At 39.0% G+C, this 27,188-nt stretch overlaps 1 protein-coding gene across 2 annotated transcripts; it reads left to right on the top strand.

The window, feature by feature from the left end:
* On the top strand, window positions 1-26,510 carry clip3 (CAP-GLY domain containing linker protein 3). Of its 2 annotated transcripts, XM_067595511.1 has the most exons (15): window positions 1-127; window positions 5,772-6,179; window positions 9,056-9,195; window positions 12,422-12,515; window positions 13,521-13,682; window positions 13,817-13,935; window positions 14,301-14,537; window positions 16,303-16,353; window positions 16,656-16,791; window positions 18,254-18,403; window positions 18,549-18,680; window positions 19,547-19,670; window positions 20,018-20,085; window positions 20,600-20,672; window positions 21,318-26,510. In XM_067595511.1, the coding sequence occupies exons 2-15, from the start codon at window positions 5,795-5,797 to the stop codon at window positions 21,370-21,372; spliced, it is 1,926 nt and encodes a 641-aa protein (XP_067451612.1). In that variant the 5' UTR covers window positions 1-127; window positions 5,772-5,794; the 3' UTR covers window positions 21,373-26,510. The 2 variants fall into 2 exon arrangements, with proteins under 2 accessions (XP_067451612.1, XP_067451613.1); XM_067595512.1 differs by lacking the exon at window positions 16,303-16,353.
* Window positions 26,511-27,188: the final 678 nt, after the last annotated feature.

The following is a 27,188-nucleotide window of genomic DNA, read 5'->3' as shown; positions in this document are numbered from 1 at the left end:
AGAGAGAGAGGGAGAGAGAGGTAAATAGGCAGCGGGAGAGAGAGATAGCAGAGCATCAGTGTTGTTTCTGCTGTGGACCAGGGAGGAAAGAGGACCATCACCGAACAACCAGCGGCTTGTTTTTCAGGTAAAACACACTTTAATCTGCAGTTTATACTCACACAAATGTGTGTTGTTTATAATATGTATAATATGTATTGATGATCATCAGGCTGTCGTGTTATTTCTCTGCCTCTGTGAAAGATGGAGATGCTGAGGCAGAGAGATGGAGAGAGAGGGGCGCTGTTCAAAAACAAAACCTCTGAAATAATCCTCCATTTGCTAAACCGACAGCCAGTTTCACATCTTTTTCAAATCGACCACCTTCTGTTTTTTTTAAATATTTACATGAATATAAACGTGACCCCTTCACGTCTCTCTCTGCGTGTGCGTCCGTTCCATTGTTTCTCAGTGGGGCGTTTTTCCCGATCCTGCCCTTTACTACGCACATTGGCACAAACCACAAACTGGGGTTGTGGCGGTTTGTAATTCCTGTTTTTTTATTTGTTCGGATCGTGACTGTAATGCTGGAGCTGACACTGTGAAGGACGCGCTGTCTGCTGCGTCTGTTCTTGTTTTTATGGCGTTTTTTTTTCTGTCTCTGGTCGGGTTTGTGTAAAATGGAGGCTGGATGGAGAAGGAGGAGGAGGAGGATGCTGCCATGGCCTCCCTCTGCCTCTCACAACCTGCTGGTGCACATCACATGGTGTCCCTACACCCTGAAAATCATCCAAAATCAACAGATATAACCATTTAATGAGTATTTAGTGTCTCTGTGTGAGTCTGTCAGTGGTGCTCAGTGTTTAAAATGACATTATTGTTGGTTTCCATCTTGTCCATTAATCCCACAGAGACTCAGTGTATGACAGATGCTCCTACTGATTCAATACAAGGTCATAATAATCTCATTTATAGGTTCTATAGGAATATTAAAGGTCCATCATATATTGCATGTTAGGAATGAATATACTGTATGTTTACAGTCTATCTATAATTTTGCCATCCTGATTTTCCATTTGGTAATATTGTTATTTTGGTCTATTCTGTACACACAACATCTATTGCGTGTCTGTCCTGGAAGAGGGATCCCTCCTCTGTTGCTCTTCTGAGGTTTCTTCCAGGTTTTACTCTTTAAAGGCTTTTTTGGGGGGGTTCCTTGTCTTATCTTAGGAGGGTCTAAAGATAGAAGGTCTCGTTTATTGTGCAGATCGTAAAGTCACCTGAGGCAAATTTGTGGTTTACAATATTGGACTATATAAATTAAAATGGACTTGACTTGAATGAAGGCACTCCTGACTATTGTTCGATTGCATTTTGCGTTGTGCACATTAAATATTTATTTGTTTTTACAGTATATTTGTTCAGGTGTTCAGTCTTATTTGATACCATAAAGTACTGTAACCCATTTGGGGAAAAGAGAGGTTTTATTGAAAATATCAACTACATACTGTATGATATGTATGATATCCATTCTGGTCTAGAATAGAATAGAAAAAATAGGGCGTCCTGTTGGTGTTCAAAGATGAAGTGCACAAAGGAAAGGTGACATCCTGGGTTTGAATTCTGTCCATTTAAATATCTTTATTTTAACAATTATAACACATTGTCATGTTACAATGACAAGGTGTTCAAATCTTACTCTTTTTTACTTAGAAGATTGACAGGAAACCTCAGGAGCCTGCGTCAGATTTTCAGAAATACCTTCTGAGAAGATTTTGAGATGTAAACTTTCAGCTGTCTGCGACCTCTGAGCGTAGAGGTCAAAAACAGAAAAGCCTGATGCTAAAGTACGTCACTGATCCTGATGATTCATCTTTCACATGCCTCGCAGCTACATTTTCACTGTTTTTCCATCATTAAATTACAAAATACCACTTGTAATACATCCGAAAACAACAGGTACAGTGTTACAGCAATAATCTATAATTTTTCAAGATGATTGTTTGTATTTATTACGTCCACCTCTTCTCTGTGCGCATACTTTCATGTTTCATATTTGTCTGTCCGTGCTGACTCACACAGTCGTGTTGCATAACCTTTATCGTGGCCTCAGCTGAGTCCTGTTTTTAGTCCCGTTCAGTCCGTGATTACTGTTCTGTTCAGGCAGGAATCTACCAGCTGAGACCGCAGATTACATAAAGCACCGTACAGAAACAGAGACAGATAATTACTTTAAACAGAGAAATTAAATTGACCAAATGTCGCGGCAGGAAGTTTTCATCAAGGAGTGTTCATTGGACAGAAGGCTGGAGAGGATGTTGGAGTCGTTTCTCACATGTTGTTTTCATGTGATCACTTTGTTGTTATTTTGTGATTTGAGCATAATGAAATGTTTACGACATTCAGACTGCAGCTGCAGGGTAAAACAGGAAATAGACTTCAATTTCCATCAATAAACTGAAGAAGATGTGTTTAAGATATATTTTAATTCATTTAAATTCAAATTCAAATTTGACTTTGTTTGATACAGATCAGTATCCTCTCTGCATGGATGTCTGATGCAACTGATAGCAACTGTTAGCTTAGCATATAGCTCATGCTGCAGACAGACAGTAGCTGACTCAGATTAAACAACAGTGCTGGTGTTTGTGTGGATTATAGTGTAAAGCTCAGAATATAGAGACATCTCATATGCCTCCCTTGACCTACTACATGATGTCTGTGTGTGTACTAATCCTCAGATATGGGCAGATGGATAAAGAAGATGTGAAAGATGAACAAGCTTCGACTGGTTTAACTGGCTTCTTCTGCTGATTGAACACTGTCTGCTCTTTACTTGGCTTCATTCACGCTGCAGCTCAGAGGCAGATTCATACTGAATGATTCTGCAGTTCACAATTTATGGTCCAGGGGGTAAGGTGTCCCTTATGTAGTCAGGTGGAAAGTTAAGTCTCTCATACAGGATTTGTGGACACATACTGTAAAACATCATACAGGAATTTAGTGGAATAAACTCATCTGTTGCCAATAACTTAAGTTAAATATGTAAGTTTTTATTTATTCCAAGTTAATTTAACCTAAGAGTTTTTATTTTTAACTTAGTAAACATGAGTTCACCTGACATGAAATGATTAGTTGAATGAATGTACTGCAGAGACTTCACTCAACTTAATAAATTCAGTTTTTAAAGATATTAATATTAGTAGACATCCCAGCATGCATAATGAAAACAGTGCAAACCGTGATAGAGGTTATTGAATTCAGTACCTTCCTCTGAACACTTATAGTTTAATAAGGTTACTGGGAGCAGCCACACATGTTGACTTTGTGCCGACTGGTACAATTTATCTCCAGTAGCATCAGCTGCAACTATAAATTCTTAGTGTGAAATAAAAAACTGATTTATCAACCTGAGAAAATGTATACTGAAAGCAAATCAGACTGTGACGTTTGTCAACATGACTGAACAGTTGTTGATTGAATTTAATACCTTAAGTTTATTGAACTTGTTATATGTATTAGTTTTACATTTTAGCAACTCGCGAGACGACTTTAAACTAATTATTCAACTTATGTTCAGTCAATTCACATTTACGGCAGCAGGGGAACATCTGTTTCTAAGTAGAATGAGCTTAAATTGTTTTACAGTGCACATGGATGTAAGCGGATGATAAAATTTGGACTCTGGCTGCTACACTGGTGTGTAAAGTATAATTAGGATTTAAAAGTGTGGAGCTCAGCGTGGTAGATGAGCCTGTAATACATCTGACCATCATGTCAGACACTGGAGTGCCAAGCACAGACCTGCAAAATGAGATTTTTAAAGGTTTTTTTTTTTTTTTTTAAATGCCTTTATGGACAGCACACAGTAAAGAGATGACAGACAATGAGGAAAGAGAAAAGAGAGAGAAGGGGAAAAACATGCAACAGGTCGTTTTGGTTCCTGGTTTGCACCATAACGCCTGTATGGCAAGGTGTCCATATGTTGGCTTTTAAACGATTAAAAGTTGCAAGTTTACAACATATAACTCCTGTCCTAATTACCATAAATGTCAGATGACTGTTGGATTTTATCCTGAAGATGGCAATGTGTCAAGATGTTTACTTGAAGTAAAAAAAAATTGAATCAGAGAAATGAGTGTGCAGCTTTCCCTGCTTTTCTTTTCTTTTCTTTTTTTGTTTTTGGTTACCATAACTACGATCCTTTTCTATAAATCATCCACACATGCATCATCACGGTTTGACGTGGCTGCTGTGTCAGTTAACACCACTGTGCTGTTTCCAAGTGTCGACATGTGTTGATGATCCAGAAATGATCTGAAATTTTATTACATTTGCTCGCTGGGTCAGCCCAGTCCAGCTGCAAAATCACAAAACTTATTTAGGTATCGAAATTACACAACAGTACAAATAGTTATTTAGGGCAAATTTTCCTGCTTTCATTTATAAGTTACAATCATGTATTCAGTTTTTGGATTGAATAGAAGAGTTAACACAGGATGGTCTGTTTGCTGCAATTATTACATCTTTCTCAAAATATACAAATGAATGTCACAAAATCAGAGTGAGTGGATACCTCATCTCCCAGATTTTGGTTATTACAGGACATTCAATATGTTATCATGTTTTATGTTGATGCAACCTCTGTAGCTCCTATCTGGCTTGAACTGGAAGGACAGCTAGAGGTTTATGATATAAATCCATCTTTTCCTCCTCCCTCCCTCCCTCCCTTCCTTCCTTCCTTCCTTCCTTCCTTCTTTCCTTGGGTGTTTGATAATGGAGGAGAAGATGGATGGTTCAGTAATGGAGGGAGTGGCTGCTGGATGGATTTCAGTGCCTTGTCCATTTGTTAAGTGGATTGTAGATTTAATCCAGTCAGGCCCGTCAACAGCTAATGATGGACAGGGAGAGTTAGAATTAGCCTTTTTAGCTGCTGTTATTATCATGATGCCGCAGTGGGTCAATTAGTTTTGCTTTTTCATTGTTTCTCCACACACACAAGCTAAGCACAGCATTTGTCTGGTGATGCAGAATGGAAAGACAGAAAACAAGGAGGCGTACCAAGATTCTTGAAGCCAAACCAAACTAGATCGTACTGGTTTAACCTCAGATTGGATGACTGACAAACCTGCTGATGAGGCTGTCACAGTGCTCAGCCAAGCCAAGAGAAGCACGTAGGCACTCAGATGTCAACTGACACAAGACACAAGTACAAGTCACAAGTTTTTAGGTCTTTGTCAATTGAAGATGCAAAACTTTCATGTCTGAATGCTGACACCGAAACAATATTTTCTCTGTCAAAACCATTAATAGTGTTTTTGTACAAAGCTGGGACTGGATTACTGGCCCAGATCGAAGGTCCCCAAAACCAGAAACTCTGTTTTAAGTGACTCTTTGGAAAGTCATATCTTTTGATATCTACTCATAAGTTCAATCATTTTTATTAGGATACATTTTGTTTTTTTCCCTAAATACAACTGTTGGATGTTGAGTTTGTATTGTTTTTCAGAACAACATTAATGAATTTAGTGGGGTGAGAAATGATATCAGTAAATCAGTTTAAAGTCATCTGCTTTTGTAATCAGGGTACATCAAGGTATATTTCATGAAAATCTGTAAAAATGGATTATGATGACCTTTTATTGTTTACCAGCAGGCTGTGATATCTGAAATAACTGTAATTGTTTGTATACATGTGCACAGGAGAGATAAAAAAGTTTTGCCGATTGAAAAACAAAAACAAGAGAATCATATTTGACATTATTAAAAGTGTCGTGCCTCCCCTCTGACAGGCCCAGCTGCAGCATCCCTCATCATGACAAAAGAGGAGAACCTGGAGGTGCAGGAGAAGGAGAGGCATGACCGGGAGGAGCAGGAGGAGGGGAGGGTCCAGAAGGAGGAGGAGGAGGCTCTGACTGAGGAAGAGGAAGAAGAAGAGGAGGACGATGAGGAGGAATACGAGCTAGAGGAGAGGGAGGGCGAGGAGAGAACGGAGGTGGAGGATGAGGAGGACGACGAGCAGGAGCAGGAAGAGGAGCGGGAGGAGAGAGAGGAGCGGGAGGAAGAGGAGGATCCACCGGCCGGCAGGGAGCTAGAGCCTGAGCCGCTGTCAGTGTCTGAGTACCAGAGTCCGGTCCATGAACCGCGGCGCCGAGCCATGGTGCATCCCTCCGCCCAGGCACCACTGCCCAAAGACTACGGTACGTCATACCACCTTAAATACACATCTTCATACCACCTTTAATACTACATATTGTCATACCTCTCTGCCCTCCTGCTATATCACTTGCACACTTTTATAAAGGTGAATGGTACATCTGTGTGGACAGGTATAACCTTAAAACTGCAGTAACTGATTTTCTGTCCACTAGTTTTTAGCAGAAACAAGTAGTGAACACAACACTGACACATCATCACCTTTTAAGTGTAAAATGTTGGTTTGGTTTGGTTTTATTCTGCCATTAAACATCTTGCACTTAAGGCAATTTTCCACATATACACCAGGAAAACAAACAAACAAAAGTACACATGTTGAACTTGTCAGCAAACAGTTGCTTATTTCCACATCCAGCAGTCACGGAGCAACATTATCATTCATTTGGAGTCGTGTTTCTGTCCACCTAATGAATGTAAATCCAATATTCACTCTCTTTTAGCTCTGTTTTTGCTCTCTACCAATTCCTGAGGGAAATATCTGGCTCTTTATCTGCTAAATGCTCCACTATGTTCACCAGCTAGTCTACAGCTAACTGTGTCTGTTTGCTGTTTGTAGCTGAGCAGGTAGCGTAGAGTGGCTTTTTAGAGCTTTTTCTCTGAAAACAGCCGCGAGCACTGACATTTATTTGTTTTTCCTTCTTTCCTCTCCCATTAATCATCTCACAACCCCACAGATTTATCTGGTGGCTCTTTAGAGGGGCACCGACCCCTAGGTAGGGAATCACTGGACTAAACTAACTAACTGTATATAAGGTAGTTCAAACTCCACCTCCAGCAGCTACAACAGTAACATGCTGCATAACAATCTAATATTGTTGTATGTAATAAAATATCAGTCACAGGGGATATTTTACAGCAGGGCGAGTACTTTTACTTTGGATACTTAAATTAAATTTTGCCAATAATACTTCTGAACTCTTACTTTATTGGGATTTTGAGTGCAGGGCTTTTAAATAAACTTCAGCAGAGACTCCATGTCACTGCCAAGGCTTTAAAGTCTTACAAAACACTCATAAAAACAGACAGAGCTTGAGCGCAACGGTACAATAAAATAAACTGTTAAAGTCACAGACGACGGTGGATCGTCAGTACATACGGTCTGAATTTCTGACAGCTGTGTGAGCGATCAATAGGTTTGGAAAGCTCTGGATTGACTGCTTTATGGGCGACAGGCTAATTGATATTCACCAGACGAACTCAGAGCAGACCAACTCCATTATACACTGTGTGTGTGCGTGTCTGTGTTTTCTCCATTTCCCAGCAGTGAATGAGCGGTCCTGCTCACCAGCCTGACAGAGAATTTTCTGTCCGGTTGTACAACTGGGAGCCAAGTTTTAGCCATTTATTTACTAACTGGTCACAATCCTACAGCACCTTTTTTTTTTTGTTTTTTTAAATATACATCAATACATCAATTGTTTTTCTTGCTTCTATGAAAATTGCAGAGATTTTAGATAAGTAATCTATCACAGTGAAGCTATGAAAAGTAAGACATAAAAACTCAAACCAATAAACCCATCAAGTAAAAAAACCCCAAAAAACTCTGATCCAATTAAATTTCCCCTCCTCAACAACTAACATCCATCCTGTCCCAACTGAAAAACAAAAGTTTCCTATAAAAGATTATCCATAAAATGACAAAAAATAGAAGAGGCTCTTAAAATGCACAAAGAATGAATTTATTTTTCATGTGTAAATTTAACCACAACCTGACCTGGACCGGTTTTGAGTAACACCTCACCTGTCTTCATTCAGCCGTCAGCTAGTCGCCATAATTAGCACGGTAGTTGTGGAATGTAATAGCTACAGCTGATGAAGTAAAATGGCTCGTTCAAAACTAGATGATATTAAAAAATGAAAGGTTGACAATGAAAAACGATTAAGGATCACTGGACTGAGAAATTCCTTTCATTTTGATTAAGGGAACCATTGTGCTTCTTTTGCAATGAAACAGTATCCATAACGACACCAAACACGCTTGTTTTGAAAGGTAAGAACCACTGAACTGAACCATTTGAAGTCATGATATCAAGACTCCAAAAGAATAATTGTAAAATCAAACATTTTCAACAATGAATGCAGGGAAGAACTCACTAATGAGCACTTACACCAGTGACATCACACCTTTTTATGCTCAAGTTTAAGGACTTGGTTACACAACGAAGATGTTACATCTCCCATTAATACAGAAATACTGTTCATGTACATGGTTTTTGTACTGAAATATCATCATATAATGCACCCTTAATGTACCTTTGATGCAGTGAAAATGTATTAAGTGGTCCTTTAATACCCCTCTTTTAGAGACATAAACTAAAAGTAATGACCGATCAGGAGAAGAGAGGTAAGAGGTAAAAGCTGTTTCACAGAAACCAGAATTTATACATAAAAAAACAAAAAACAGCATATGAATGGCTAAATGGACAACAGTAAGACCTTCTGGATGTAGCCTTCTCAGATAGAAAAACCTGAAAAACAGAGAATAAAGTCAGTATCATGGTCTCTAAGGGTGACATTATGCAGTGAGATTTATGAAACTATTTTTCCGTCTGTGGAAGTGAATTGTTGACAGAAGTGAAGTTTGTCGTTGAGCTGATTGCGGTTACTCAGTGAAATGAAATCTGCCTCAGAGCTCAAACTGCAGAGCTGGCAGGAAGAGAAACTGCAGAGCTCACAGGTCATATCTGATTTGATGACAGAAACTTCTTGGCATTGCCATCTGGGATAATTTCTACCCTCCAAATTTGGTTTTTTACTCTTCCCTCATTGGTTCATCTTCCCTCCTGTTCGTCCCTGTCCCCTCTTTCTCGCTCTTTGGGTTTATCTTAAACTCTTCTTGTGTCTGTCTGTCTGTCTCCAGCTTTCACCTTCTTCGACCCCAATGACCCGGCGTGTTTGGAGATCCTCATGGATCCTCGGACCACCATCCCCGAGCTGTTCGCCATCGTGCGTCAGTGGGTTCCCCAGGTGCAGCACAAGATCGACATCATTGGCAACGAGGTGAGAACATCACAGACTTGTGACTCTTTCAACAAAGAATTCATAAGATGTCTTGAAACCCAACTACTTACTGCTTAAAAGGTTAGAATTACTTCATTAGTTAATTGACAGAATATTAATAGACTTAATAATTGATCATGATTTGTTTTTATCAAATACAAATACCAAACATTTGTTGACTATAGCTTTTGCATCACAAGCTGAATCCTGCTTCCTTCAACTGTTTTGAAAGAGTTAAAGGATGAGTTCACATTATTTCAAGTCTGTCTTAAAACAACAGTCAGGAGCCCAAATGAACATTGAAACAGGTTTTGCTCGCTGTAATAATTCCTCCTGTTCATACCGACCACTGCACAGTCCTCGTTTGAGCAATTATGTATTTAAAAGTCTATTTGAAGCTTATATGAGGCTTCGTCAGTCTGAGTTAGTAAAATAAAGTGGATACATTTCCCTGTTTGTGTCCTGTTCAGCTGCAGCGGAAGGCCTGTAACAAAAAGAAGGGATTCGAAACTAAAAAAGCTTTATCTTTGAAAGATGTTGACTTGATTGGACAGTTTAAACCTCATATTAGCTTCAGATAAACTTCTAAATACATTTTTTTCAAAGAGACAGGGCTTCGGATCATCACTTATGCATTATGAAGGGATCTTCTAATGGTCAGTATGAACAGGAGGAATGATTACAGCAAGAAAAACAATGTTCATTTGTGAAACTGACTATTGTTTTAAGACAGACTAGAAAATTGTGAATCCATCCTTTAAAGAAAGCTAAAGAAGCTAATGCTAACAGTACAGATGCTGCTTAAAAAAAGGGGGTTTGGATTTCAGCTTCCTGAATGTTTAACTGCATGTCTGTCTTGCCTGCCCTAGTTGCTCTTGGCGTGGAGCTTGAATCCAGACTCGATTGTCACTGTCACGTTGACCCAGATTCAACCCTCTGGACACACACACACACACACACACACACACACACAAGGAGATAATGAACAATGACATCTCACTGAGCAGGGAGGAGCTCGTATCGGAGCTGAACGCTGGAGCGAAACATTTCACATTTCATTCTGTTGAAGGAACGATTCATGATCCAGATATAAAGGCTGTTTAACTCTTACATACTGTTCATATTCTGACCCTTCAGAGTATCCATTCATAATTAGTCTCTATACCTCTATAACTTCTGAACCATATCATAAATACCTCATCAGTCATTGATAAATGGGTGATTAATCCTTAATGAAGCTTTCAGAGAGCAAACAACACTCACAATCACACTATATGTTGGTCCTATATTACATAAAACAGCCATAATGACTTATATTACATTTTGAATAATAAATACGGTTCAAATTTAACCTGGAACGCTCTCTATGTATAAAAGTGCATCAGTGTATGTTAATCAGTTGCACAAAATGTTTTAAAAAAGATGAAATATTTCCATTTTTATATAATCTGGCTCACTTTAGGAAAAGTCATAAAATATCAGCTTAAAAAATATATGTTTTTACTGCATTCAGATGTAAAAATGGGTCAAATTTGAAAGGCTAATACATCTTGTTGTTTTCTGATGCTGTTTCCATCAGAAACATTCAATTACAGTTTATTATCATTGATATAAATGATGGACAAAACTATGAAAATGAGGACCAAGTTGTAATAAATCTAAATATTATGTCTAAATGATCAAATCAAATAAAAACTAAAAGATCAGCTCAGGTTTTTGTGATTATTATTTGTAGTTGAATTGTTTGTTGCCATCCTGAAACACATGGACGAAAGAGATTCAACATGGGAGAAGAGGGAATGGATAAATAATAACTGAGTGCAGCTCAGTGTTGACTTTAATTGAAGGTTCAATCCACACTGTAAATACTGACTGCACCGACAGCCCTCATGTACACTCAGTATACACACATACAAAGTTGTTTTTTTGTTATTTCGACTGTTGCATTGACTTACATTATTTCCCTGCAGACACACACATAGTGATAATGACCCAGATAAAATGGCTGCATGGACTAGAAAAAGAGACAGAGCGGAGAGAGAAAGTGGTGCAGAGGAGTGAGAGAGAGAGAGAGAGAGAGATGGAAAGTCAGTGAGACTCTATCATGACTCAGCAGGAAGCTGACTCAGCCTGGAGGAATATAAAACAAGGAGCAGACAGTGACATGACTCAGAAACGAGGAGTCAAGCGATCGAGTCTTAGCGAGACAATCGCTGACGTTTCAGATCGTCGTGTTTTCTGCTGCCATATTTTATCTTTTAATTTGGCAGATGATCCTTCCTGTAAACTATAAAATATAAAGCCGAAGAGTAACTGGAACTTCTGCTCAAGAATATCTAATAATGTGGTTCATTCAGTATTTCTGTTTTTAGCTGCTTTTAATGAACGTGGGTTACTTAAAAGCATCAGAGCGGGAAAAACTATTAATGTCAACCTCCTAGTTTTAACTCTGAATCAGACAGCTGTGATATCTCCCACTATAAAAGAACTCCAGCAGTGTCAACAAACTGGTGTCAAAATGGCTGAAAAACCAGCATCACTCAAACATCTCAAACTTTATTTTCACCCTTCATACAGTTCAAAGTGCTTCACCGATGACTGACACGATGATTATGAGACGGAACAAACATTACCATTACCAACATTAACAGTAAAACAATTTTAGATGAATGCACACACATAGTAATAACACTAATACAGTTGATCCATCTAATAAAAAGGAGATATATATTGTTAGTGTAGATTGTTTTTTAAAAAAAAATCAGGTTTCACTTGTTAACAAAGCACCACAAATGCGAAAAACAATGAAAAATAGCTAATTTAAGCTTAATGTTGGCATGAATTAAGCAAGTTTACAGAGAACAGCAGTTGATTTTGAGACTAGATGTTGTTCAGATGAAGGTTGTTCACTGTTTAAATAAGTGATAACATAAAATAATACCTGCTGATAATGGAAAATATGAAAAATAATAAACCAGGCAGAGCTGAAGATATCCACGATGGAAAACAGTGACTTTCTCCACACACATTTTAGTTAGCTAGTCCTGCTACTACAATGAATCGGGTATTTTCTTAAGTTACTTGTATTTTCCGTACAAGAACGTTTAACTAATGATTCATCAGGATAATGTGATGAACAGCTGTTGTGTGCACTAAACCATGAATGATAACTGTGACTCTCTGTTAACCTCCGTCCTCTGTGTCGTTCTCCTTTTCTCTGTCTCAGATCCTGAAGCGAGGCTGTCATGTGAATGACCGTGACGGTTTGACCGACATGACGCTGCTTCACTACAGCTGCAAGGCTGGAGCACACGGAGTCGGTAAGCAGTCAGTCTGACACAACTGAGCTCGAATCCAATGCAACATTTAAAGGAAGATGATCAGTTAAATGTATTTACTGACAGCAAATCCCATAAAAAAACAAAACCAGTGATGAACTGATTCTACTGACAAGTGTTGCTTGTTCAGCTGAAGCTTGATAGAGCTGGTTTGTCTTTGCCACAGTCCAGTCAGGTCAAGTCAGTTTTATTAATACAGTCCAAAATCACAGAGTTTAACCTCCATTTTACGTCTATCATGAGACCCTCAATTCAGATGAACCCCCCCCCAAAAATAACCTCTTTAAAGGATAAAGCTTGATGTTTAGTGAGGTTGTGATTATGTAGCACAACAAGCTACAACAAGCTAATGCTGTTATTAGTCTTTAGAATCAAAACAAACTACCAAAACCAGTGTCTTCGTGGTGAAGGAACATGTCACCCAGTGCAGCTGTCGGTGTGACTCACTGATGTATTTTTAATAGTTTTTGGACAACAACGGAGGTCTACGGCACAGAGGAATAAGATATATCAGGCTTTGGATGCACACACACAATACTTGTTAGTAGATCAGTTTGTTGTTGGTTTTGCTCTGCACATGAGATTTGTTGACAATAAGAAAAATATAAAATATTGCCAGCTTTATCCTTTAAATGATAGCAGCAAATTCCATTAAAAAACCAAAACCAAAGATTAAGTCCAAAATCACCTCTTTGCCTCAGAGGGCTAAACCTCCAGCTTACCTCTATTGTTAAACCCACAAAACTAACATCAGTTCAAGAGGAAGAGGAACAGAGGAGGGATCCTTCCTCCAGGTCTGATATTAATATAATGAATCCAATCAAACTAAATACGTCCCTGAAAGATTCGAGTGAAATGACTCCAATTAAAAGAGTCCAACATCAGTCCAACATTGTTCCAAGTCAGTGCACAGTGCAGCTTGGAGGATCTGTGGTGTGACGGATGTCGTCGCGGCTTCTTTTAGTTTCATCCTATCTGTCTGTGCAGGCGACCCGGCGGCGGCGCTGCGCCTCAGCAGCCAGCTGATCTCTCTGGGCGCCGATGTGAGTCTGAGGAGCCGCTGGACCAACATGAACGCTCTGCACTATGCCGCTTATTTCGACGTCCCAGAACTGATCCGAGTCCTGCTCAAAGCCACTAAACCCAGAGGTACACACACACACACACACACACACACACACAACAATCATTGACTTTTCACTCACATTTGATAATCACCAGTCTGTTATATGTGAATCACAGACATCCTCTTCTTCTTCTTCTTCTTGTGTTCTTCTCCACAGTGTTGAACTCCACATGCAGTGATTTCCACTACGGGACGGCTCTCCACATCGCTGCCTCCAACCTCTGTCTGGGTGCAGTCAAATGTCTGCTGGAGCACGGAGCCAACCCCACCGTCCGGGTAACAACTCGCTTTTCTTCTTTTTACCATTAAAAAGTCGTTACCCCAAACTTCAGTTTGACATCTGACATCAAACTACAATTTAAAATAAAGTTCTGTAGGATTGAACAATGCTTGGCTGCACAGCATGTGTTTGTCAAGACGGTGGAAAAAACTAGATTCACTGGTGAGTGACATGTACTCCCTAAATCCAGAGACAGAACTCCATTTGTGGATTCAAAAAATAATCCCTCCAGCTCATGTCTCTTTCCTTGAATGCTCCATGGCTTTATCTTGCGATTTTAAATCTTGACCTAGCTAAAGAAAAGTGTCACTCTCTTCTCCTTTCCCTTCTTTGCCCCCTTCCTATCATTGTCTCTCTGCAGAACGATAAGGGCCAGGTTCCAGCGGAGGTGGTTCCCGATCCGATGGACATGAGTCTGGACAAGGCCGAGGCCGCCATGGTGGCCAAAGAGCTGAAGCAGTTGCTGCTGGACGCCGTTCCTCTGAGCTGTAACCTTCCCAGAGCCACGCTGCCCAACTATGACAACATCCCAGGAAACCTGATGCTGACCTCGCTGGGGCTGAAGCTGGGAGACCGCGTGATGCTGGACGACATGAAGGTCAGAACCGTGCTCCGGATTAGATTTTATATGTCAGTCAACACAATGAGATGATGAAAATGAAATGTTTTAAATCAGAAAATGTGTTGTTAAAACACATTATTTGAACTGGTGTTTACTGAGAACGCAGAGGGAAACAAAATGCAAGGGATCATGGGTGAAAGGAGATTTTTTTCTAGTGTTAACGGGTAATCCTGGTGATTTTCTATGTTTTTCTTGCTGTGAACAAATCCTATGTGCAGACCCAAAACAACAATGTGTTAGTCTGTCTCTCAATACTTCCTGCCTTTGCTACTATTGACTGACTTTGTTCCTATTGAAGTTAATCTTTAAGAACACAAATATATAGTCTCATCTTTTGAAAAGGCTCAGTAACTTCCTGAAACAGCTGGTTGGCAAATATAACTCAAATAACTGGAGATAGTACAGCTGTTGGGGACTATTTTCAGCAGTGGATAAATCCACATTTGGTGCTCTAGTGAGTATCAAAATAAACTACAGTGTGTGTTCATGGTGATGAAGGAACATGTCACAGTGCAATGTGGCAAACAATGGAGCTCTGTGACACAGAGGAATAGGATATATATCAGGGTGTGGATACACACACGATACTTTTTAGTAGATCAATTCATTGTTGTTTATCTCATTTCACAGGATTTGTTGGATTTGTTGAATATCACCAGACTTATACTTGAAGAGCTCATCATGCTTAAAACAAACTAGTTTGTTTGATCACTTCCAAAGTCAAAGATTTTTATTGTGTTGCACTCGACTGTTCACACGAAAAGTGACAGAAGTAATTGTTTGGAAAAAAAAATCTTGAGAGAGAAGTTCAAACTCCACCTTTAATTTCACACCTGGATAATCACTGAGTAAAGTTGGTGTGATTGTCAGACTGTCGGCTCTGATGTCAGAAGGAGTTAGAGGGGTTTCAGACGCTGTTCGATGATCTGATGAGCTTTCAGCACTCCTGTCAGATTAAACATGAACCTGAACGATACAAATGCAAAAACACAAAACAGTCTGTCAAAGGAAACCATGTGGAGGGTTGACTCGTCATTCAATGAAGCGTTAAAATCTGAATTTTCACATTAATCACGAAGTTGCTTTACCCCTCAGTTTGTTCTATTTTCACATCAAACCACCTGAGATGTAAATTGAGACTTATTGTGAAGGACATTTTAGACCCTGCTGAAGCATAAACAAGACACTGAATCTACATTAAACCAGCAAAATACTAAAACACTGTTTTCATTCAAAAACAACAAGCGTCCACACCGTTTCAGTTTTGACCTCTGTCCATATTAAAATGCCAAAATGGGTAATTCTCCTCCTACTGGGCGTGTGAGGAGGACAGACGAGCAAGTCAGCCACAGAAAACCAGCGAAGAAGAAACAGTCTATCACTGATATGACAGCGTTTCTACAAAGCTCAGTTTTCCCCACACAAACCAAATATACACACATACAGGGGAGGAAAACGTCATTTTATTCTGGACTGAAGGCCAGAACGGCTCATCGTGACTAGAACTAGGAAGTGAGTCCCGTCCACTTCCAGGCTGATAAACCAAGACATTCTGCTTCCTATAATGACTATAATGAACTTCCTATAATTAAGTGTGTGTTCCAAGTCAGGAGATTGAGAAAATTTACATATTGTTCCTGAAATTATGTCACATGAACATGGCTGCCCACAAAGTAAACAAATGTGAGCTTTTACATGTATTTGCTGTTTGAGCTCTGAACAGTGTGTTCTCGCTGTGTAGCTCCAGAGAGACCAGAGCAGAGACGACAGCCCGCCTGCAAACCTCAGACAGGTTGGTGGGAAACGGGCGCCGGCTGGAAACGTAGATTAACTGGACTGACTCACCACACTGACAACATGCTCTCTTCCTGTCACATGGCAAATTAAAAAAATCTGCTCCCTCTCACTCCCATCTGTAGCGTTGATGCACTTGTTTGTTACATTTCCTCCCTTCCCCTTCCGACACTCAGACTATCTGCCTCCATGCAACCTACTGTAACCAGCTAATGGAGCTCTAAAGGCATGTTTCAAGGGCGGGAATGATTTCACCTCTTAACTCGAGAGATGAGATGTCTCTCTCTGTCTCTCTTTCAGAGTGGCACTCTGAGGTTCTGCGGGACTACAGAGTTCGCCAGCGGTCAGTGGGTCGGCGTGGAGCTTGACGAGCCGGAGGGGAAGAACGATGGAAGCGTCGGCGGCGTCCGCTACTTCATCTGCCCTCCTAAACTAGGTAACAGCAGCTGCCACGGTGCCTTTGAGCAAGTCAGTGAACACCTGCGTACGCAATGCTAGAGGGATTTTATTTATGTTGAGAAGTGGAGGCTTCTTTATTTATTGTCAGGGCTTTTGAGGTTGTATACTTACTTTAAATCCTCCTATTTAGCATTTATAAGCGTATATTAACATTAACAAATTTGTTACAATACATTATAATGTAGCTACAAGCAGATATAAGTATTTATTAATGTGTTTGTCTACTATAACTCAACTATAACTTTGCTGGTGTATAAATAGAATATGTCTTCATAGGAGAAGTTATGCTTTTTGACAAATACTGTACAGTAATAAACACTTAAAATGTCTGTTATAGTGTGTTATTAACCATTTATGAATTGAATATGAATAAATGTTTATACACTGCTTATAACTGCTAAATAGAGGGACTTAAAGTGAAGTATTACGTATATATGAACATGCAAGGCTGGGGAAAGTAAATTTCAAGTGTCATACTTTATGTCTACTGCAAACACTTTTGTTGATTCTATTACTAAACAATAACAATTCTAGCTTTAAAAAAAGAGTAAAAGGTCAGAACAGTCAGGCTCTTATGGGACTGGTAAATTAGACTGAAGTGTAGACAGTAGCTGAAGAAAAACAGCCAATTTTATGTGGAAAACTTTAAAATTAATGTCAAAGAACAACAGGAAATACACAAGCACTCACAACTTGACAAACATAAACAGGAAACACATTCACATGAAAAACAGAAAGTAACATACTTAGTGATTTCAGCCTGGATTACTGCTCATACCAGGTCCCATACAATGGTTTTTATCATGTTGATAATGTGCCAAGTAGAATTGAATAACAGTTAAAGTGCACATATCTGAAACATGGACTCACCCAAGCCAAACAAATGATTAAAAAAAAAAATTGTTTGCAAAATGTTATGTTATTTCTTCTCCATCTAGCTCCACCCTAGCGCTGCCTTTCAACCCCTAACTGGTCCAGTAGAGCCTCCCAGTGGACAACAGTAGTCAAAGACTATGATTTTTCAAGGAAACTATGGCCAATAAGAATGATTCTCACATTACAGTACTTGGTGTCCACTGGTCAGTGTCAGGAGTGTGAGATATACTGGTACTGACTGGTTATATTGCTGTAATATAAAAACCTAGCAAAAAGCGAACATTTGCCATTTAAAACATTTAAAAGAATAGTTTGCAGAATACGTCACCAACAATTAACACCAATCTGACTCCCTCAAATATTCCAGAAATGGCAGAAAGACTATTTTTCTCAAATATTGGTGCAGACCAAACCAGAGCTAAAAGGAAAGCTTGTTCTGGAGTCTTTCTGCCCCAAAGTTGTTAACAGTTTTCCAGTGTTTCTTTATCCGATCACAGGAATGAACTCAAGATAACATCAGAGGCTTTTGAGGTTTCAGTGTGTTTGTCTCTTCTGTCCTGCAGGGATTTTCGCACCGGTGTCAAAGATTTCCAAGGCTGTGGATCAGGCGCTCTCATCTGTCACCTCCACCCCCCGAACGCCCCGTATGGACCTGGCCTCCCGCCTCGCAGGAAAGACCAAGAAGGAGAAAGAGAAGAAGGAGAAAGAGAAAGGTAAGATAGCTCTGATATTCAGGAAGAAATAGCCTGTGATTACTGTGAATACCAGTAAAGTTCATGGTGCAGGACAGTATGTTTGTATCAGTCCTGATTGGCAAGCGTAAACCTGGTTGTGAGTGTGTTCGCTGTGCGTTCTCAGCCCAGAGGAAGAAGTCGTCAGTCGCCAGTCTGGATCCGGAGGGAATGAACGTTGAAGTCGGTGATCAGGTTCTGGTGGCCGGACAGAAACACGGCATCGTCCGCTTCTACGGCAAGACCGACTTTGCTCCAGGTCTGTCTGCTGGTCCTCTGCTGGTGGACTCTCTACACTGTATACACAGATTACACTGTTGTTCCAGCACAAAACTACACAAAATCTGTCCAGATGAGATGCCAGTTATCAGAAACAACTTTATTTAACCACATATATGTTTTATGTATACTAAATTCACTTGGTCTGACATTATTTCTTAAGTCATTACCTCTAATCATCCTCAGCGCATCTGAATAAGGGATGAACTATATTCAGCGCAGAAACTCTTCTTTTCTTACTGTTCCTGTTTTCACTTATTAGTTAAATACCAATCAATACTTTTTAATATATCCTTTGACTTAATAATTGTTAAACTGAGCAACTGAGCAATCAGTGTTATCTGTATTTGAACTAAGCTGCTAAATACATCTATTTCAGAAAATATGCTAACATGGTTAGCATGTTAGGAAGTTAACATGCTGTTTGCGTGCTGGTTAGCATGTTTATTTGTTTTTTCACTGTCATTTTTTTCATATGTGTAACTGTGTCCAGCTGTGCCTGACAAACTGAGTCTGACATGTCCTAAAATAGCCCCCGTACCGAGGAGAAAGCCCTTTTATTTATAACAACATGGCTTTTCCTCTGGTGCCACCGGACAATCTTTACTTTTACCCCAGTAGTGGTGACAATCTTAAAATAACAAAATTGTCAGTTTTGATCAGACAAACAAGTTGTCTTCCTTCGTCTTCTTCTCTTGTGTCCATTTTGTCTTGAGGCTTGAGAGGGTGACAGTTGTGTTAAAGGAATTTTTCACTCAACAGTGATAATTAGCAGCTTTTAAAAAAACAGTTTACGACCAGTCAGAAGCAGACCGGGTGTGATCTGATCTGCTTGTGTCCCTGCAGGTTACTGGTTTGGTATCGAGCTGGATCAGCCGACAGGGAAACATGACGGCTCAGTGTTTGGAGTCCGCTACTTCAGCTGCCTCCCCAAATATGGAGTGTTTGCTCCGCCCTCCCGCGTCCAGAGGTGAGGATGTATTTTTAAAAAAAACCCACCAAACCTTTGTTTTATTTACAGCTGATTATTATTTTAATTTCCCTTACCAGAGTATGTCAGAGTTTATTTTTGGTACATGAAATAGTTTGATGATGTTATAAGTCCATGATTATTATAATTACACCATGTTTTTTATAATAAATTCAAAATACTAAAGAGTATTAAAGCCAGTGGAAACCTGGTTCCAGAATAACATTTACTTTAGTTTTCTTCCTCTTCAGAAGTGTCTTTTTTTAATGTGATATATTTACTCTGGTAACATTATGAAAACACCAATAAACTGAAAGTTCATTCTTTTTTTTTTTTTTTTAAATCAGAATCGGAGGTCCTAAAGACGGCTCACAGAATGACAACTCCATGGTGAAGAAAGTGCATCAGGTCACAAGTAAGTATCATCACGCTCTTACAGCATCTCAGTTTCGTGCTAGTTCAACTTTGTACCTGAAATTACTGTAGTTTAATTGTGCAAATGGTTCTGCAGTGGACAATTATACCACAGCAGACAGTTCAGGAATATTTGCCTTTGTTTTTCATATATCTCAGAGTTCAACTGGACTTGTTTTAATCCTTTCAGATGCTTAAGTTATGGATTCTGTTGTAAAACTGAGTCTATTAATGTTGCTGTCTTTCTGCAGTGAAGGTTGAAAGAAAAATAGTTTCATAACTGATAGAAATAATGGACAAAACTACCAAAACAAAACCCAAAATAACAATAATATTTGTTTTAAGGTTCAGAAGCATAAATTCATAAATCTGAACAAAGGTTTGTGTTGTGATGGAGCTAAGAGCTTATTCACCTTTATATTTACCCCTAAATCAATGATTGATGGTGAACATCAGTAATTCCTTCCCTGTTATTAATATCATTAACATATTGTTTGTTTGTTTGTGTCTTGCAGTGTCGCAGCCCAAGCGTAACTTCAACACAATGCGTTCTCCTAAAGACCTGACCTCTGAGAGCTCCATATCCAGGTGAGAACAGTAACGAGACAACAACACATGCTCTGTACACCTAACCCTTAACTCTAACCCCTAACCCCTAACCCTAACCCTAACCCCTAACCCTAACCCTAAAGCTCTGGACTTCTGCCTTAAAATATCTGAAAATATTAAAATGTGGGTTTATGCTGCATTTACATCACATGGGACTGATGGTAGTGATGGTAAAGATTCCCATGTTTACCATTTACGAGCCTTCATGTCAATCGACAACTCAAGACAATTTTATGACGGCAGAGTTGGTGAGGATTAAAAATAACATTTAAAATATAACACTATATTCATTAATCACCTTTAATGATGGACTCTGGCTGGTTTGAGGCGTCCATGTTTGTTTTCAGCTGTTTCTTTATTGGAGTTTCCAGTTGTAACTGCAACTTGTATGTGTTGTTGTGGACGTTATATACAAGCATGAAATGGGTAAATATGGTAACTCCAATGTGACGTAAATGCAGCATTTCCTTTTTTTACAAAGATAAAATATCATAAGTTTCTGATGTGCCACATGTGAGCAAAAAAACTGAATTTGGGTCACTGTTACCAGGTGGTGTAAACAGAGTCTTCTTCCTCATCTTCACATGTCCTTCCTCTTCCTCTTCCTGTCTTCTTCTCTTCCAGGTTGCTGTTCTGCTGTTGGTTTCCGTGGATGCTGCGTGCTGAGATGCAGTCCTAACCTCCTCTCCCTCCTTTACCTGTACACCGGATTGATCTCTCCGCTCTTCTTTTTTCGCCATCTCTTACTTTCGCTCTCCTCACTGAGTCTCCTCAGATTATCGCTGTTGTCGGTCAAACTTCTCGTAGTGAAAACCCCCGTCCCTCTTCTCTCGTACGCTCAGCCCCAAATCCTTCTAATTTAGCCGTTCTATAGCAAAATCTATAGTGCCTTGTATCTGATCAAAACGTCCTGCAATCCTTTAATGAAACTGAGAATCCAGCTCTGCTAAAGCAATTCCCCAAAAATATTCTCTTTACCCGTTTACACATCTTATCATTTTGTCACATTGTCCCAGCTTGGTATTTGTCCACGTTGTATCTTTTTGGGGCAGAAAAACTGCTGTTTATTCACTCTGAGGATAACAAAAAAACCACATAGCATTAGCTTGTGCTGCTACATGTTTTGTTTTTGCTGCTACTAGATTTGGGTCTCACCAAATTCTGGAATGAGTGCCAAACGGATTTGTCATAAAGTTTGGCACCAGTTGGCTGGAAAAGTGTAAATATTGTTGATGGTTTCGACTTGCGTTTTGCATATTTGTTTAAATCCGGAAACATGCTCTGCGTAAGTACCTGAACACACGCAACGATGGCACGATTGTAAGCTCTCCTGAGTCCTGAAGGGGGCGATGTAGTCGAGACTCATCAAACTCTGCTGCCTTGACAGTTACAGTTATTTCAGATCTTTCTTGTTGCCTTGAAACTGCACTTCACGCTTGTGTCGCGTTGCAGACTTCTTGTGTTTTCAAGCACGGGTGTGAACGCCATTCATGAGTCGCTTCAACGTGTTCACGTACTCACGTAGATTATGTATTTGATTGACTTGAGTCAGTCTGTAGTGGTGGACCCAGATTTGGCTGCTGCTGCTTCACTACTCATCTGAGACCAAGAACTTCATTTAATTTGTGCTGTCTTTACATTTTTCTCTTTTCTCTTGTGTCGAGACTATCTCTCCACCCTACGTACTCTACATTCACAGGTGATGAAACTCTTTAAGGCACATAAGCTGAGGTGTCCACGCACTAATCGTGAACTTGTTGCTCTATTAGGATCACACACGCATGGCCTTTCTGACTAACCATGATTTGAACGTGTTTCGGAGCAGCCTTTAGCTGGAGAGATAGTCTCACACTCAGAGAACTATGGTTACACAAGTAACCAAGTCAGTGCTACAGATCTACTTTCAACCCTCAATACTTCTCTAAACTGTGTGTGAAGAACTTTATCACTTGCATGCTTTAATCTCAGATTTCAAACTGAAAACAGGGTTAATCATCTAGTATCTACTGACTTTGTTGTATTTTATCATGTTGTTACAGTCGATTATATTTTTTTATCTTACAGATGTGTAATATCACTGTTGGGGTGTAAGAGGACAAAATGGTTCTTGGTCTCTATGATATATATCTCGTCGCATGTGAGAAATGTTGCTCTGTAGTTAATACGGATGCCAACATTTTCTTACATCAAGTCGAATTCGACGTATTAAAGATAAAGTGTATGTTTAAGTTGCGTTAGTCACCCTTTCACGACAAATGTGAACACATAGGAAACAGCTGGATTTGTCTTTTTCCTTCATCACATCGAAAAAGAAAAAAAAAAGATTCAGCTAATTTAGTCTTAAATAGAAGAACTAGTTAGATATCATCTCGACTGAACGCCTTGGAATAAATAAAATGTCATTATTAATCAGTGTATTGCCAAATACAAACATTAGTCCTCCTAGTTAGAGTTAAAATACAGTGTATTATAGAAATCTTATAAAGAGCTACAGTACAATTGTAATGTCATTAACCAAAATTGCTAACAGACCCAAAACTTCCTTTATGTATCTTAAAAATCAAAAATGTTCAAATGAAAGTGTTTTCAGCCCCGAAACATGTGATATTAATGTTTTTGTGTTGCTTCTGTCATGCATATGCCTGAAAATAAGCTTCATTTAAACTTAATCTCAGCTTTACAACAATGAATCAGTTTAGAGTTGAATATTATCCAGCTCTGTTTCCCTTCATCCAACATTAATTTTGTTCATCTTGAGGTTTAAAATTTTCTACCTTAGAATTTTAAACCCTGGACAAACTCTCCAGAGAGTCTGTGATATTTGTAAAAGTTTTCCTCCCTCTTTCTCCTTCCCCTCTACTCTCATCCCTCTTTCTCCAGTTAAATAACTTCGGTACATTTGTGAATGTGAGCATCTGTGAAAAGACAAAACAAAAACACAAGTTAATCTAAACTTACATGTGTGCTTAATGTTAAAATCTTTCTCCAGTATGTGCATAACTGAAAACAGCAATATGTTAACAGTGTACCTATCTCTGTGTGGAAATGGTTCCTGTGTTAATGTCTATTTACACTCTGTAAGCACACTAATACAGAGAGATGAACACACTCACACTCTGATGCCCGAAACTACCAACAAATGTTCAGACGGAGAAAAGAAACATTTAAAAACAACAAATCAGTCACTGGAGGTACAGTACATTTACACCTCAGAGACTTTGAGATTAGACAAACAGTGCGTAAACCCAATAATGGAAACCCAAAGTTTTATCATCTATATCTTTAAGTGATATTGCATGTATGGCATGTTTTACAGGTTGAATTTTCAATTTATGACCATGAATCGTTGCTCACATTTGTTCAGATATAGTTTGTGCTCTGGAAAGACTTGAGTATACTTCTGAATTTTGTGTTCCCACTCATTTTACTGTGAGTTATTTATCAAAAAGCACCTCACAAGTTAGTTTTCTCTTTTGGATAAAACATACAGATCTCAGAGATGCAACTGCATTTTTCCAGAGCTGTGAAACTTTATCAATATCTATATCAATAAAAAAATGTAACAGATGATTGTACCTATAAATAATGGGTAATAATATTACATAATATTGGGTTTTATGACTAAATTGTTTTATAACTATTCCGCACATTTCTGCATTTTTAAAAAGTAATTTTTCGTAAAAGTGCTGAAAACAAGAAGATGGCTCTTTGGTATTTTGGTAAAATCCTAAAGTGGGTGAAGTTTTGGAGTCCATCAGCCTCTGAAGCTGGTCAATGAGAAACTTTCTCCGAGTTCAGACTGAACAGGCAGACTGAACATTTGTTGTTGGTTCATTGAGTATTTTTCTCAGTTGTTCTTCACGCACTGCAGCCTTGACTAAAGGTAACACTTTGTGGTTGCTCCTGCACACTGCTGTTGATAACTGTTCTGTTTGTGCCCGTGGAGTCGGCTTCAACATTACACTAATGATAACTACAGCGCTTACACTCATCAAGTGCTCAGTTTAGCTCAACAGAGTTCAGTCAGGCCATGGCTGCATATGAGCTTTTCATTCAAAACTCTGCTCTGAGCGTCACTGCTGAATGTGAGGTCAAGCGGACAGGTGGCGCGAGTAACACGTCATCCAACTCTCAGGCTTTGTTATGAGTCGTAGGTTGAGGTATGAGGAGTCCTGATCGGCTGACAAAGCACCGACCAGTTTAGCATTTTGGACACAAACTCCTGACCCATTAGCGCTTGTTTTGAAGGTGTTTTTCGGCCCGAAAGTTCAGGTGGTTTAATCATCTCGCAATCCTTGCTGTCCTTTTAAAACAATCATCTTGTGTGATCACTGCTTCATCCTAACAACAAGGCCAGAGTTCGCATCTATCTTGGAAAAACTGAAATTCAGTGAAGCAGCTTTCTAGGTAGAAAATGTCGTTGAAAATAACAGAAATGACCCGAAGGTCCTGAAAACTACAAAACTATTAACTACCAGCTTTTTTCAGGGATGAGGTGAGGTTGATATTATGCACACTGCTGATTTTAGTATTCGGCAAGTTCGCAGTGTACTGAGAAACCTGACTGAACTTAATTTCAGCTGTAAAATCTGAATAATAACCAAAACAAGAATTAAACTTCACTTTAAGCCACTTTTCTGAACCACTTTGGGTTGTTGAAACTGTCCTTTAAAGGTTCTTGAAGACAGTTTCTTGAAAGGAGTGAGAATCTTGAAGTCCTGTTAACACGATATGCAGATGACTCACAGCTGTACCTCCCTGTATTCATACTGTTAGCTACTTTCCCCTGCCATGCCATGCCATGCCATGCCATGCAAACCGCCTGATGAACTTCAGTAAATCCACATGGTATAGTTCACATCTGTTTATAATTTCACACACAGGAAACATGTCGCTACAAATAAGCTGCTGCAGCACGATGTTCAGTGCTAAAGCTCCACTGAGTCAAGATCCGCTGACTCTTTCATTTTAGGTGAACATTGACGTTAGTGGACCACAGTGATGGTGGACGTTTGTCTTTGTACAGTAAACGTACAGTACAGTCATTGTGTCCCAGTGAAGCCTATGTTGGTTTGAACATTGTGTTCTGACTACCGTGTAAATGTGGAGCTTTCTCTGGTTTGGCCACTACGTGTCACTAGCGAGTCACTAGTTATTCATGTTACTACCAGAAAACATTACATAAGCTTTCTTCATTACATATTCTCTGTTTAATTTACTCAAATTAAAGGACCATACTACTGATTTTGCTTGTTTAAGCCCTTTAACTTCAAACTGTGCATACTGTATACACTGATTTGTAGTTTATGGACTAAAACACACAGAATCACTGGTTTGGACCCTTCAGATCATCTATAATCGATCGGTGTACGTGTTTGAGAATATAATGTTGAACTCATTCTCATAGAAACTAACTCAGCACTGGTTGTTTTAACATTAATAAGTCTTAAGAATATACAGTATATAGCCTATATTTTGATAACTTCACTAAGTGTACTTTTTGTTCTCCAGTTTTGTAGTGTGTGTGTGTGTTACTTCGTGCTTGGTTACAGCCCATGTGTGTGAGTCACTCCTGTTTTAAAAAGTGCGTGAAACTGATGGACGTTAAAGGGGAAACAGGGGAGAACGAGCATCGGACGTCTTCATCTTAACAGATACTCACTGCATGCTCTCTCTCTTTCTGTAACTTTCTCTCTCAGTATTTTCTGATTTTGGTTTTTCAATATGTGTATCTTCTTCTCATCAGCATGGAAATGCTTCAAATAATAACAGTGACAACTTGATGAATATAATAAAGAATTTGATGTTGTTTTTCTACCTCTCCTGTCCATTGCTTTTACTCATAGAAATCATGTCATAGGTAAAGTTTTGAAATGAAAATTTATTTTGGTCTGTAAGCAATTGCACAAAAATAGGTATAGTGAAGACTTTAAACACTATTGTGATGGCCTTTGCAAGCTAGTTTTGCTATTTAGATGTGGGTTACAGCATAATTTATGTCTATTATCACTCCCAATAATTTGAATAGTAAACATTGTCTCTCATAAGTTTGCTGAGTTTGTCATGCAATTACCTAAGAATATGAATAATGAATAAATCCTTACCTTACCTTATCACTCTTTACCTTATCACAGCTACATTATTGTGTATCATCTGCAAATAAAACACATTTTAATTATTTTAAAATCTTACAAATATATATACAAATTAAACATTAAGGGACCTAACACTGAGCCTTGAGGGACCCCGCAAGTAACCTTCATTAATTCTGAGATAATTTTATTTATCTGAACATACTGATACCTGTCTTCTATATATGGCCTCTGTAATGGCATATCTATCAATTCATTTAGTAGCAGGTCATGGTCAATACTATTTAATACTTTTATAAGATAAAGGAAATGCTGTATATTTATCATTTTTTTATTGCAGTTGATATTTCCTCTTCAAATTTTGTGCCAACAAAATAGTCTCGTTAAATGATATTGGTATTCA

The sequence above is a fragment of the Thunnus thynnus genome, chromosome 7, assembly GCF_963924715.1.
Source record: "Thunnus thynnus chromosome 7, fThuThy2.1, whole genome shotgun sequence".
Lineage (NCBI taxonomy): Eukaryota > Metazoa > Chordata > Actinopteri > Scombriformes > Scombridae > Thunnus > Thunnus thynnus.
The sequence above is the reverse complement of the archived record's forward strand: the minus strand, read 5'-3'. Positions and strand labels throughout refer to the sequence as shown.